The sequence below is a fragment of the Dunckerocampus dactyliophorus genome, chromosome 3 (genome assembly GCF_027744805.1).
Source record: "Dunckerocampus dactyliophorus isolate RoL2022-P2 chromosome 3, RoL_Ddac_1.1, whole genome shotgun sequence".
Lineage (NCBI taxonomy): Eukaryota > Metazoa > Chordata > Actinopteri > Syngnathiformes > Syngnathidae > Dunckerocampus > Dunckerocampus dactyliophorus.
In genome coordinates this window covers 8,002,196-8,017,893 of record NC_072821.1, presented here as the reverse complement: position 1 = coordinate 8,017,893, position 15,698 = coordinate 8,002,196, and the positions used below count along the sequence as shown (strand labels likewise).

The window sequence follows — 15,698 nt, the reverse complement described above, 5'->3', positions numbered from 1 at the left end:
CCAGTAAATGCATGTTTTTGGACTGTGTGAAGAAGCCAGCATTGTTGAAAGTGTGCGAAGCAAAATATTAAGTTTCCTCTTTCGTCTGTGAAACTACAGCTACATTTTCCTGATGGATATCACGTAAAACCTGGAAAAGAAACCCCCAGACAGCTCATTACACTTGTAGTTTTCATTTAATTAGGTTTATTATTTAAAATGACAATTAACATGACACATACAGTATTTAAAAAACAAAATGAAACAAAAACAAAATAAACCATTCAGTTTATACAATGATCATAGTATCCTTTATACTCTGTAATAAAAGCTGCAAGACTTGATCTCAGGGGACAGAAAACTGTTTTCGGTGTGGTTAACAGCATGACCACACAACCCGTTGATGTCATCATGATGTAATGCAGGGGTTTAAGATATAATCGGATATAGAAAACACACCTCATAGCTGCTAACCCTGTATCCTGTAACCCAGGAATCATGATTTAAATAGTTTACAGCAATGTCCTCCTTTACAGCCATTTGTTGATCCTGAACTCTATTCTTGACCTTTAATAATCAGATATAGAATAAAGCACATCCTACCAGTAAACTCCACTTCTGTTCCTATATTCGTATCACCCATTTTGCAGCCACACTTAATGAATAAGCTGGTCTTCAGTCCTATTTAAATTTGTTTGACGGGATTACCTGAATTAAATTGTTAAGATATATGCTTGCATTTAATCAGCAACAAGAGGGGTTGCCAATTTTAGCCTGTCCAGCAGAGTAACAAGAGAAAAACACCCACAAGGACTGCATTAATAAAACTCTCCTGAAACAGTTTAGAAACAGTGCCAACTTGTTTAACATTCGTCACATAGCATCTGTATACCAACCTTTCATAGTGTAAACACTGAGGAAGAAATAGTCCCTTCCTCTGGCAACCACAGATGACAACAAAAACCAGTACACCATCCCACGCATAGAGGGAAAATTGACAATGCTTTATCGTTAAATCTGAACTCCTGTTTTTTTTTTTTTTTTTAAATGCCACATTCATCCAGTGAAAAAAAAAAGTCCTATTAGCTAACCACAGCATGACAACATGTGGAAATGATGGCTAATGGATGAATTGAATGTAAGTTGTTAAAAGGCATTAAGTGTTCCAAAAACACTGGGAAGGTCTGCTTGTTCCAGGCTTACGTGATAGAAAAAGACACCACCAGAGTCCACTGCAAAGTCTGTAATTCACCAGCTTAGAATGAGCATAAAGTTTAAGCACAAAAGAATGTTGTGCTTGTGTCATGATAGCCAAGCAGCATGCAAAGCCACTGCAGGGTCCAAAACTTGCTGCAGGCAGCTTGGCAAGCCCAAATGATCTACAAAAGTAACCTTCAAGACTGATCCACCAAAGCAGGCAAGGATACTCAAGAGATTCATTTATCTACAGAGAGGCATAGGTAGATAGCTCGCTGCAGTAGCTATTCATAAAAAAACATGTTTTGTACTGGGCAAAAAGAGTGAAGCCAGAGACAAAATGATGTTGATGATGCAGGAGATGAAAACATGGTAAAAGCCACTCAGCCCTGCACAGAAGAAAGAAGCTTGTTGTTCACAGCCTCATCAGCCTGGCGCGGGCGACTGATTGCACTGTTACACATGCAAATCAAAGCAGCACACATCCTCTGTCTTGTGCTAGACCCTCTCAAGTGTCATACAAGTAGTGTGCGTCCTTTGTCTGGGTCGTCTGCAATAATGCCGCTTGCCCCCTTTCGTCCTCCCTGTCAAATATTTACTTTGAATCTCATCAAAAACATGTAATGATTAAAAAAAAAAAAAAAAAAAGAAGCCAATTGCGAGAGGAGCAGGAAAAATAAAAGACTCGCTTGAGTTATATACTGCATGCGTCACCACCACACAAACCAAAAACCGCCTTATGTTGGAAATCTTGTGAGAAAGTGCGGACATTGAGTGGAGGTTGCTGAAGTTGTGCAGCCCCACCGGAGCACCCCGTCACCCACACATGAAGGCCAGTACCATGTGAGCTGATGTCCATTCCATCACCTTCCTCAAGAGTCTCATTAGAGGTGGCCCTCAGATGGAAAACTCAGACCCAGGACGGCGAGCTTGGTTTAAGAGCATGAGGCGGCGCAGGCGCAGCCCCGTGAATGGGTTACACCACAGCAGGGAGGGCGGGCCGCCAAACACGGCTTTCATTCCGTCCCATCTGGTGCGACGCTCCCAGGTGGGCTTCTCGTTTTTCAGACGTTCGATCTCCTGTAAGACGTTCACACTGGCTGTAAATCAAACGCTCCTTGAAAAGTTGGTTCATTAGCATGCTGTGATGAGGGACGGCCATAAATATCGATTAGTTGATTGCCAAGAATTCAGGTTATTGTGTGGAATTGATTAGTTGATTAATCATGGAAAAATGGAGAGCACTACTTGGCTAAAATCAGGAGAGGCGCTTTTTATTCAGCTAGTCTGAAGTACTTTGTGGTCAAGAAGAACAGCATGACATTAGCTATAGGAAGCTGAGCAAGAGGAGAAACAGGAGTTCAGAACATTCAGAGATAAACAATATATCAAATTGACCCAAACAAAAGACATTTATAAAATCTCCAATATTGGCACTCCAATACAAGTGGTTGATTCCAGACTCAACCCAGCACATCTATCCAGAAGCAGCCAGACAGAGCCCACGTGATCACAACAACAGCGTGTGCTTGCGTGTTAACAGTAAGCAGTTAAGTAAGTAACAAGGCACCATTTTTTTGTTAAAATCTGGAAAACACATTGGAGCTGAGTGCAAAATTTGTCATGCACAGGTTTCCCCGTGGTGGCACAGAAGTGGGGAAGTTTATGACCAATCTCATTGCACTTGAAGCAGCATCACACAGGAAACTCCCACAGGACAGCAAAAAGTCATTAGCTATTATTCCCTGTCCGTGGTGAGTAGGCTTGTCACTATAACAAATTTTGCTGGTCAATAACTGTGCTACAAATTATCGTCAATAATCGATTTTATTGACAACATTTTTGAGACAATTTTTTCATTATTGTCAGAAGAGGTGTAAATCACATTTGAACCACTAGGTGGTACTCAACTATACTGTAGTGTACCTGTGTGAGCCACATTAGTAAGACACAGAGGTTTCCTGTACGTATTATGGCGCTCACAGTCGGTGAGGAACAGGTCATTCTTTACTTTACAAGCAGAGAAACAACAGAGCTCACAATGAACCTAGCAACCCCATTGAAATTGTGGGAGGTCACAACCGGTCTTACTCACAGTGTCATAAAAGAAAGAGCTAAAAGAAATCACACAGCAACGCAATAGGTACATAACAACAGACAAGACACTACCAAGGAATAATGCAGAAAAATAACTATGTGAGCTCGAAACGTGTAACTTAGCAGCCATTTACAACAACAGTCAGCAAAGCAAACTGGGAAACAGGAAGTGCTGTTTAAAATGTATGCCATATAACTGTATTGAATGGTTGCATTTCTTTTGCAGTGTAGGTGCGCACCATTTTGCACTGTTTTGTTTATATCTGTCAACCAAACGCCTCAGTAAGCGTTGACGGTCAGGACGAAGGCTCCGCTACCCGAGCACCTCCATAGTTTTTTTTCTCTGTTGAGAAAACTGTCCGTGTCGGTGTTCATGCGCTCATCTTGTTCATTCTGCCTAAAACCAAAATATTATCAGGAATTCGCCTCAGAAACCATCGCTTCTGTGCCTTCATTCATGTTAACGTATGCTTCCTCACAAAGCTAACTGCTCCGTATCCACTAACTAGTAGCCCCGCCTCCACAAAGAGGTTGAATGAGAGGAGGGCTCACTCTCTCCGTTCATTCCACTAAAGAACCAATGCGCACAGACAGATGCAGAGTGAGCACCTTGTCATCCGGCCTGTGTGGCGCTGAGAGACGAGCAGACGAAACACACATGCATACATGCACATGTCAATTTATCGATGCCCTCGTTATTATCAACCTGTTTTTTTTATCGTTCGATTAATCGATTTATCGATTATCGTTACAGGACTAGTGGTGAGTAATGTCGGGTTTAAACGCTGAACTGAGCACCTCGAACCTTGAACTGCTTAGCTGCCACTACATTGTGGCTAAAACTACACCCCAGATGCATAAAGAAGTAAATTCTTATATTTGGGTCAGTGCGGTAATTGATGAGTCAATTGAGGAAATGTTGTCAACTGCCCATACCGAGTTAAGACTAAAACCACACTGAAGCGGCACAGTTCAGCTCGATGCGCCGTAGTACGGTACCTCATCACACTTATTAAGGAATCTGAAATATTTGGACTCTTGACTGGTGGAAACAAGGGTTAACACAGTGAGAGACACACACAGGCTCATGGGAAGCACGGTGGATACTGACCGTCTCGTCATTGCAGATGGAGTGTATCTGCGTACCAAACATGACAGCAGTGAAAGTGAGGAATAGGATGGCTTCGAGACAGAGGAAGATCAGCAGTAGCACGGACACCCCAGGAGAGAAGTCACTGCACTCTGGGACAACCAAACAAATGACACAGAAATTCGGGTTTTTATGCTGCTAATAAGAGAAGTGCTCAAGGCTCAAGGCTTTTAAAATAGATATGCTGCAAAGTCACTGCCAAATCAAGTAAGCTTAAAACGATGATCATTGTGTTGTACAACAGCAACAGACAGAGACCAAATCTTGTCCAACAAAAGACTCTTCGATATTATGAATATACTATACAGTATAATATAATATTATATAATATGTGAGCTTTATCTTCCAAAAAAATCTTAGTCCTCTCGGCTGAATGTTCTTTTCCCCAATTAAATGACAGTGTGGGGGTGGGAACCTACCGTTCCACTGTACTTTAATACACGTGAAGAAGTGCATGCCACTGAGGCCCAGTGCATGAGCAGATATCAGTGCTATGTACATCTGAGGAGAGACAAACGTTAATATGAATATCACTGATCAAAGCAGCGGTTTAATTAGTGGAAAAACAGAATTTTAAGATTTAAGCTCATAACGTAATTGTAACTAAAAAGACTAATTTCAATAGCAAATCGGTGTACTTACAGTGAAAAGGACAAAGAATCTCTGATTCTTTTCTCCCACGCAGTTATTGACCCAGGGACAGTGGTGATCCATCTTCCGGATGCACCTTTTACAAATACTGCATGCCAGACAGAGAAAATATGTATACATGATATTTTCCATATTAGTGTCACTCTCCAGTTCAGTTTGTACACTGGACCGACCTGCAGTGGTGTGCTCTCTCAGGCTTTATGCTGCAGCACTTTGGGCACTTGTAGATGACCTCACCAGGCTTCAGCTGCAACCTCTCCATGTACTCCTTGGTTGCATTGCCTTTGGGAACCGCACCCTGAAGATTCAGAGTGCAGACAGATTACAAAGCATGAAATAAATCAATAGTTTCCATACCATTATTTACAATTCTATTTCAGAATGTAATGACTTACTGGACATTATCATGAATATTTCCAGTTTTTATCAATAAAACATGAATTGTTAGTCATTTATTTAATTTTGCCACCAAAAAAAAAATCCAGATTGAAGTTCATTCATCATACGTTGCAACATCATGAAATAAGCCATTAAATACATTTTAAATAATAGGTTACTTATATATTTCTGACTTATTTATTTTTTATTAAAGGTAAGTTTAAAAATGTACACCTCATGAAACATATAAATCAGTAAGAAATAATATAATGGTCATAAACTAAACAGACAAAAAAAATTGATTCAATATAACGATTTAAGATAATATTTCAGATTTTAATTAGTTAATGGACAATTTATAAACTATTTCATATTTTTATTAATTTGACATTCTATTTATGAAATTGTTTATTTTAGTTTAATTTATTATGTGTCACAAAAAATACCTTCATACTAAGGGCTTTTAGTTGCAGTATTTTAACTAAAGACTTCTGGCACACTGTGACCCAGATGACACACTTACCGGATCTGACAACATGGTGCGCAAGTGTGAGGCCAGAGCCAGCACGGCTAGGGAGTTGAAGGTGGCTCCGTTCAGCAGAGAATACCAGAAGCTCTTGGCGGGCATCAGCATGACAAAGTTCACAACAAACTCGGCGTACAGCACCAGGAACCAAGTCATGCCAGCGCACACCATACCACAGCTGTCCTGGATAAACCACACCGTACGGTTCCCGGCGGTATGGTCCGCGTGGGCGCCGCCGACCATCACTCCGGCCGTGAGGCTACCAGACTCAACGTCGCCACCTGCCGACAGCAGCGGATGGTGCTGCTCCATTTCTCGCAGTCGGTGGTTTGAAGAGTGCATCCTACCCTATAGAGGATGAGATAGTGCCATGAAAAGGAACATAGAAATGCATGCAGACAACCACAACAAACATCTCATGTTTTTAACAAGGAATCCAATATGCAAAGGGATGAAAGCACAATGAGTACATTTACATGCAGTCAAAAAACCCAATCATAACTGGAATATTAGCAATAACTGGGTTGCACACAGCCATGTAAACAACAATAATCCTTTTGAAAAACCGGAGTATGCGCATATTCCAGTTTTTAAAAACCTGAGTATTACCCCTGGGTTACTCCTTTTCTAACCCGAAAATCGTGTCATGTATACGCCTATCGGCATATCCCGATCAAAAGGAACATTAATTTGTGTTCTGCACATGTTCTATTCGAAAGCAATCTTGTGTCTTTGGCAGGAACTACTTGTAAACTACTTGACGACACGCAAAAGGTCTGGCTCCATTTCCTATTTCTTCACGTTCTCGCCTTCCATGAATGAAGAAAGTGAGAGTGCAGCAGTGAGAGTAGTGTCAAGTACTGGTGGTGGGTCAGTAGCCGCACCAAAACGCAAACAAAGACGTTCACTATCCGCTGTGCCGGTGTTGTTGTTTTTGGATACAGGAAGAAGCGGAAATGACGCGCTTGCGAACATTGTCCGTACAGGGTTTTTTTTTTCCCCACGTCAGGCATGTAAATGGGTTATTCCGAATGTTTCAGAAACCGGAATATTGACCTTAACCTGAATATTGACTGCATGTAAACGTAGTCAATGAGAACATAACTGCTCTATCTAGCAAGGAAGTATCTCAATGGAGGGAGAAATAAAACTGGAGAGAGATCAGAGGGGAAAAAAGTCATGATTGTGTTTTGTTAGTGTACAAACAAGCACTTCCTGGTACATTGTGTATACTGTATATGACAAGGTCCAAACAAAGAAAGTATGATTGATTGGTTGGTTGGTTGGTTGGGACTACAAAGAACATTACGCAAGACCTGAGTAGAGACCCAATAAGTCTCTTCAAAGTTGGGCAAGTTAGCAGCAACAGAGGTGATGATCTGGTGCTAATTTTAAGATAATGGTTATCAATGATGCCGAATCATCAAACAACTGTTGAGCAGCTAAGAAATACAATATATTTTTGATCACTCATTTTTTGTCTCCAATTTTGTACTTTTTAACATAAAATCAGAAAAAAAGGGGCCCGCTTTCTATTCAGTTTTGTCTTATATTTGTTGTCTTATATCAATACAGTAATAGGAAAGTCTGTATGTTACAAACCAACCAGCTGTCCACCACACATTATGGATGTGAAAGATTCAATATTGCACCCACATTAATTGGCCATGTAAGATCTCAACCTTATCCATGATCTCGAGAATCAAAAAGATTGAATCTCGTTTAACCTTGTCAAAGAAAATACAAGCAACCCACATTTTCTCTGATCACGTAATTTCAACAGCAGTCTTGAACGCCCCCATGGTTTTCAAAACAAACCCATTAATGCTCTTGTCGTGTCCTGTTTGCTTGTCTGCCTGTGAGGTACCAGTGTGAGGGAAGGTGAGTGGGTGGGAGCAAAAGGGGCTTCACTCAACTTATGACTGTGATGAATTTGAAATCCAAACAGCGTGACACAGACGTGTGTGTGTGTGTGTGTGTGTGTGTGTGTGTGTGTGTGTGTGTGCAGGCCTTGACTGGAAAGTCTCCTCACACAGAAATGGCAATTCATCACTCAGGTCTGGGCTAAGACAGATGTCTTTGCTAAAATGTGGATAAATGACCAAGCATCGCCACCACCCAACTACAGCAATCCGTCACAATCTCACATCCCAATTCTTGAAAGCCCCAAAAGGCACAGGAAGGTTTCTTTTTCTTCTTCTCGAATAATGTCAAGGTTACAAGACACAGACTATGTTGGCAGCTTCAGGATCAATCAATGTGTCTCTTGGAAACTGATCCTGCAGCAGAAGAGCATGAGGCTCTAATGATCCAAAGAAGGCCTTGTTACTGTCTGTTCTGTGCATCCACTGAGAGGAAAAACAAAGCAAGAAAACACAACAGCACCAGAACAGGGTTCAGATTCTTTGCTTTGAGAAGTTAATCCACTGAACAATTTAATATAAGCAAACAATCCAAATGTCATTCGTCTTTTCCCAAATTTTACACTACAGACAGGGAAGAAACACTGTATGCTTTATCGACAACATGACACTTCACACGGTTAACGTCTGGTTTGAAAATGTTATTGTATTTACTGTTCCGTGTCTGGGAGTCTGGTGCGCAGTCAAAAGTGTGTAAAAAGAAGTTACATGTTTCTGTATTACGATTTATTTTGCCATTACAAAACATGACAGTTTTAGATTTTGTGTACATTTCATGTATGAATATTATTAGCCAGTGTGTTTAGAGATGAACTCAACTACTTAGTGCTTTAGGTGGCAACAGGCATCTTAGACTTGTGCTGCAACTTTCTGGCCTGTGCTACGTAACGCTCAACCTCTGTAGCATCACTATGTGGTAAAATAAAAAATACATCCATGTAAACCGCTCTAACAGAAAATAAAACAGTGTCATAGTAAGATGTACAACAATTGTATACAACATTAAACTCCAACTTCAATTTTAAAACTAATAATACTAATCACACTTTTGTAAAGGCAACATTTTTGATACAGCTCTTAGAGTCCGAGTCGGGAAATGGCATCTTTTTTTTCTCAATTACAAAAATGAGAAAAGCACTTGGACAGTGCAGACCTCCAAGCACCATAGTTCCCCCCATATTGGGATTTACACTTTTATTTCCTCTAAATATTTAGATTTGTTGACCATGAAAACATATCATTAGCAATTGGATTCATAATGATATCAATACTGCCTCAGCAATTATTCACAAAAATCTCATTTTCCGTAATGGCGGGTTTCTTCGACTCCGCCCCAGCACGTTTATCAATCAGCGGCCATATAGAGCTCATGAGTCATTAGCGGTAGCAGAAAAGGACAAGGCCCTGTTGGTGGTCAGTAATGTCGGGTTTGAACGCTTCATTGAGCGCTTTGAACCTTGCTATATTATGACTAGCTGCCACTACGCTGTGGAAAAAATTTGACCCCACGTGCATAAACAACTAAATGGGTGAGGTTTTCGACATCGGCCGGTATTCAAGGGTGCAATATTGTGTCGTATCGGAAGCGGTAATACTGCTTCGTATTAAAGATAGACAAGAATACAGAGACAGAATACACTCCCTGGTCACTTCATGCAGTATTGATTCTTCCTGTGCTCAATAAAAGGTGGTGGTCCATTAGAGTAACAGCAGCAGCGGCAGCTGCTCCTCCAACCTCTGACTGTTCCCAGTCAGAGGGCACAACACAAGTCTTAGCTAATGGACCAATGAACACTCACAGACATCTATTAAGTACAACAATGGGCACTGCTCTCTAGTGTTGGGTGTATGCGTCACTGTAGTTTTTTTGTTGTTGTTTTCTTTCTCAAATTAGAAGGTCAAACAAAAACAATAGTCAATCTGTTATTGTGTGCAATGTCAGGTTAAATGTCATCAAATTTTGCATAATTTCAGCAAAGTGAGCATTTAAAGGACTAACGTCACACATAGCTTTTGCTTTTTCATGTTTTGTGGTGATGCTACCACAGATGATGGGAAGAGGAAAAGTGCGATGACAACCATAAAAGCGGAACCTCATCGCGACAGCAAAGCGGTTCAAACGTCTGCATCCTGGTTGGTCAGTACAATATGGCTGAAGTGACTACAAGTTGACATCAATAATAAACAGTAGACAAACTGAATGCAAATTACAAAGTCAGTTGTATTCAATGTGAAGAGACTCATATACATTAAAACATTACCCTTTTTTAAAAAAAAATACATGCTTGATTTGCACTTTGGATGAAGTAAATTAATAAGTTTTAAATCAAAGGTTTTGAAAAGAAAAACATTTTTACATTTTTACTAGGATGTTCCGATCAATATCGTCCGGTTTCTGTAAAAAAAACATGATCGGTGGAGGCTGATTAATGCCTTTCAAAGCCGACCACAAAAAACGATCGGCGTGCAGCGGGAAATCCAACATACAGTACCTGCTGTGTCACGTAGGGTTGCCAACAAAATGACACATCTCGTATTAAGCTTGACACAGGCTAAGCCAATCGATACCAGTGTGTTTGATCACTGTCTTACCAAACCTACTGCTCAACGACTATTCTTGCATCTTTGTTTACACGCTTTTACATTGGCAGCAGCTAGCTCGCTAGATAAAGTTTTATCCGCCTAGCTTCTGGTGTTTGGACTTGTGACTTTTTACCACAGTGACATTTTGTTTTTTACAAACAAACAAGCAATGCTGTTCGTTCAGAGCTCGTTTTTGTCCCACGGGAAAGCTACAAGTGGATATCACGTTCATAGGGTACGTACAAACTTTTTCAAGTGTGGCAGAACAACTTTACTATCTTGTTGTCATTATACTAATCGTGTCTTGTTCTCAAAACACTATTTGTGAGTGGTTGGTTCATGAACATAAACATATACTGTGTCCAGCCTTATGGTGATATTATCACAGCGGTCTCCTATCTCGCCAGCATATTTTGAGTAGCTCACCAAACGGCCAAAGAATATTTTCTTCAAAACTCTTAGTAGTACTTTATTATTACTGTTGAATTCAGACTTTACGCCTTTATATAATGACAAATGACCACAAAATAGCATAATGACGATCTCATAATGAGATCTGCTTGGTAAATAAATTAGTGGACAATTTAAATGTTGCCGGTCATAAATAAAACACAAATATTTGACCGCTCTAACAGTGATGAAAGTTGGACACCCCTGCAACCTGGACACTGAATGTATTCTGTTTTAAGTGGAGCAGGACAGATTTCTATTTAATAAAGATATTTATTTGCATTATTTTATTCTGTTCATTTTGCTATGAGTTAAAAAAATAATAATTATTGAACAGTTATTTTCAAATTAAATCCAGGTTTGTGTCAAATAGTACAAAAATCGTTTCACACAAATAAAAGGCAAAAAAAAAAAAACACATTCCGCCCCAACGTTAAATTTTTAACAATTCTAACAATTTTAACAATTCTACGTCTACTGACGTCTTTTGCTTTTTTTCGCCGGAGCTACAGATCAAAGTCTTATTCATCTTGTGTGTGAATTTCTGACTTGTAGGCAATGGATTTCTCTCCCAGTACGGGGCAACCGTTCTCTTTTCCTCCAACCGGCAGAGACAGATTTTCTATGAAGACGGATTGTGGGATGAGAGAGGACATGCAGAAATTGAGCGGAGACAAAAAATACAGGCAGCTAACACTGTCACAGAGCTTGTCTGACGGTGGAGCATGGAGCTCTCTGCTCTAAAAATGGCTGGCAGTCAATGAGTTAAGGGAGAAAAAAAATCCAAACCTACATGGCCCTGTGTGCTGCGCCCCGTGCTGTGTGCTTTCTTCTTTGATAAAATCCAAGAAACAAGAAGAGAAGTTGCTGTTGCTCTCTCTTGAGCTGTCCGTGTCCGCACCATGGTGGTACAGCTCCAGCAGACAGATGCTACAAACTCTGCACTTACGCTGAGAACTACTACTCACTTTTGCAACAAAGCAATGCACTGCATTGACTGTTGCTTGTAGTGTTGTGTTGATGGTCGATACCACGAACTTTGACGGAAATGTTCTGAGGGCTAGTGAAATGTATTCTTTTCTCAGGTTTTCTTTTTTGCTTTTCTGGATGACCCAGCGTCTGGGCCATTTGGGGATTGTTCCTGGGCCACATGCGGGCTGCTAATTGAGTAGGGCTGGCGTAGTGTCTACAGTCGGTAGAAAATGAACAAAATGTATACAATCTCAAGTAAACGCTCATTTGTTTGTAGACTGACGCTCCTCCCCTTCGTCAGTGACAGGCAAAAACTAGGAATGCTACTCTTCCAGCTTTTAAAAGGTGAAACAAGCTGACAAGTGACAGAAATAAAATAGATACCTACCTAATGTGTTCCCTCTTCACAATAACATTCTGTGATGCGGAACTTCAGGACCAGCATTTGATAGTAGATGGATATGTAGACGGACATGAAGGCGGTAAAACCATCTGAAACATGCAATAGAAAAAGTACATATGTTACAAATACACCAAGTTTCATTTCATATATAAACTGAAAAGTTTGAATTGCTTGATAGTAGCAGGTTCTCCCTTTCTAGGAGGACACTACCATCATAATATCACATCAGACCGTAGATGCGTTATCACATTCTCTTCCTTAAGAAATTTGGCAGTGTACAATGAAAATGTATAATGAGTAGAAAAACTGTATATTTCATAGATAAAACTGGCAAAATCATTGTAAATAAGTGAGTCAAAAAATACAGGATATGCAATAGATAGTATCTTATTATATAATACTACACTCATTCAAGGTAATATATCAGCTAGGCCTGTTACGATAAAACAAACAAAAAAACGAAGTTGATCATTTTGCCACCTCGATAAATTGACATGTGCATATACGCCTGTTTGTTTTCATCGTCTCTCTGTACCACACAGGCTGGATGGCAAGAGGGTTCACTCTGCATATGTCTGTGCGCACTGGTTCTATTGTGGAATGAACGGAGAGAGTGAACCCTCTTCTCATTCGGCCTCTCTGTGAGTGAATAGTGCTAGCAGTTAGCAAGCAAACGCTAATATGAATGAAGGCACAAAAGCCATGGTTTCTAAGCCGAACGCCATAGCCCGTGTGGAGGTGCAGCTGAGCGTTTGTCGTGACAGTCGACGCTTACTGAGGCCTTTGATTGGCAAAGTAAAGATAAAACGAAACAGCACAAAACAGTACACGCTCACAGACTGTGTCGCTCGTTACATTGCAAAAGAAATTATGGTTGAAAAGCCAACATTTTGGGAAATGGTAGAAATGTTTGACAGACAGTACGAATTGCGTGTCACAAACAGCAATTTTTGTAGGACCTCGGAAACATTGCATTTTATTCCATCAACGCAGGTATGTTGTCCAGTTCAAATATGACCCCCTACATTAGTTTAACAATACACTACATAACCATGAGTGTGTGTGGTTTTTATTGGAGTATTTTTTTCTTAAGAGACAGGCTATATTTTTTATTGCTTTTGGTTATTGTTGAGATTTTTATTCAAGTGCAATTTTTGCTAAAAGAGATTGAATCTATTTTGTTTTCAATGAGGTTTTATTTGGTCTTTTTTTGTTCGTTTATTATGTTGTTTGTATAATGCATTTAAAAGCTCTTCACATTCCAATTACAATGTTAAATACTCTTGAGAAATTAAAGTTCATTGCTTTTGATATGATGTACTCATTATTTTGTCGTACAATTAATGAAAAAAAATTGTCAACATTTTTTGCCCATAATATCGATTATCGACAATAATTTGTAGGACAATTATCGTCCAGTAAATTTGTTATCGTGACAGCCCTATTCTCTGCATTTTTCTTTGTCTATACATCTTGTAAACATCATATGCCTGTACTGTTTCTTAAACTGGCAGATATATATGTTATTGGTTTATGGACAGTGTGCACTTTGCATTATTCATATTGAGTCAATAGGTGCACAAAAAATGTAGCATACACTACTGGAAGCAGTCCAGCCAAGAAACACGATACTAAATGAAAATAATAGACTGTCGGGAATAAATTAATAACATTTAATGGAACAAATTAGAATTTAAGTTGTAAATGTGCTTCTAGTCGTGGTTAGGCCAGCAGCAAAGGCCTTGCTGGCCCTGACTGCACACCAATGAATGACATACATATTCAATGACATACACTATTAGAGTTCTTTACTTAATCTATTATATATGTAATTTTACTCCACATATTAATATGCTAAATGTTTGTGGTGCCGTGCGTGCATACAGATGCTTTAAATGTAGTTTTAATGAAAAACATTTAATTTGTGCATGATTTTCGTTGTTTGAAAATGCACAAATTGATACATATCAATATTTGCGACTTTTTGGGGGTTTGTATATTCTCTATAACCAACATTTTAATATCCCAACTTCCCAACGCTTAGTGAGTGAAGTGTAATTATGTTTTAACAATGATTATACCTCCAACTTCCATAGTAATTTTGATATTTCGTCCACCACACATTACACAGCAAAGCAGAACTGAGATTGGAGCGCCTCCATTCATCGACCTTCTCATTTGTCATCTGTGTAACTGACCATCTAAAGAAGGCAGGTGTTGACACCCCCACCATGCTGTGATTCTTTAAATGACAAGATGACGAGTGTTCAAGTCGTCAACATCACCACACCAAATCAATCCACCAAGAAAAAGAACGTATCTTCGCATGTGCATAATGCTACCGGGCTGCTTGCTAACAGGCTAGGTAGCTAAGCACACCACTATTGAACACGTAAATGTACGAGAGATGTTCTGATGACAGCCAAGCAACCTACCTCAGTATTCCCCACATAGTCGTTTAGGGACGTCTTCTAAATTCATTTCGAGTGTTTCACAAAAGGTAAGCTACAACTCTGAGACCGCAAAAGAGGTAGCGACACATCCCATCTAGCATTATTGTCACTGCTTCCGGGATTGGGTTCCTCTTCGTGAGTGTCTGAGAGGGTGGACGATGTTTGGCTCAACAGCGCCACCCCAAGGGATGTGAGAGCATTTCAGTAAATCATCCTCCGCCAGAGAGCGCCATTGGTTAATAACAGAGTCCGATACGCCCAACGCTGTTTCTCGTAACATTGTAATTTTATTAATTACCATTAAATTAATAAATTAATTAGCATTACATTTTTTTCGTGTCATAAAATTGAGACAAAATTGTCATAAAATTTGTGCTTTTTACTCATAGTATTCTGACTTTTTTCTTGTAATATTCCAACTCACAAAATTGTTACTTTTTCGATTTGGAAAATAACAACTTGTTACCTAATATAACTACAACTTTTATCCATACTGTAGAATTATGTCTTTCTTCTCGTAATATTACAACTCCACATTACTACTACTCCTTAAAAAGGCATGGTAATGCCAGAATAAAATCATAACAAAAAAAACAACTAATAACGCTGTAAACTTGCAAAAATTAAGTCATATTCACAAGAAAAAAATATCATTTTATGGGAATAAAGTCTTAATTTTACAAGAAAAAAGTCCCAGTTTTATCAAAATAAAATTGTAATATTACAAGAATAAATTAAATTAACATTTAAAAAAGTTAAAATAGTGCCAAAATGAATGGATGGCTTTTTAAAGTTGAACGAAAATAGACTGAAGTGATGGTTTCTCGTGACACCACTTCCTTTGGCCCAGTATATAAAGCCAATCATCACTAATCTGGGAGTTCAAATGGAGTCAGAAGTTGAAGTTGGACAGCCAGATTAGGGCTGCGGTAAAATC

The 15,698-nt window shown here is 39.4% G+C and overlaps 1 protein-coding gene across 3 annotated transcripts; it reads right to left on the bottom strand.

The window, feature by feature from the left end:
* Positions 1-157: 157 nt before the first annotated feature.
* zdhhc7 (zinc finger DHHC-type palmitoyltransferase 7) lies at positions 158-14,901 on the bottom strand. 3 transcript variants are annotated; one of them, XM_054771609.1, is made up of 8 exons: positions 14,744-14,901; positions 12,294-12,397; positions 5,976-6,326; positions 5,248-5,372; positions 5,066-5,162; positions 4,843-4,924; positions 4,385-4,515; positions 158-2,256 (listed from the first exon to the last, which is right to left on the bottom strand). In XM_054771609.1, exons 3-8 carry the CDS (start codon positions 6,318-6,320, stop codon positions 2,074-2,076), a joined length of 963 nt encoding a protein of 320 aa, XP_054627584.1. In that variant the 5' UTR covers positions 6,321-6,326; positions 12,294-12,397; positions 14,744-14,901; the 3' UTR covers positions 158-2,073. The 3 variants fall into 3 exon arrangements, with proteins under 3 accessions (XP_054627584.1, XP_054627586.1, XP_054627585.1); XM_054771611.1 differs by having other exon boundaries at positions 2,111-3,670; XM_054771610.1 differs by having other exon boundaries at positions 2,111-3,666.
* Positions 14,902-15,698: the final 797 nt, after the last annotated feature.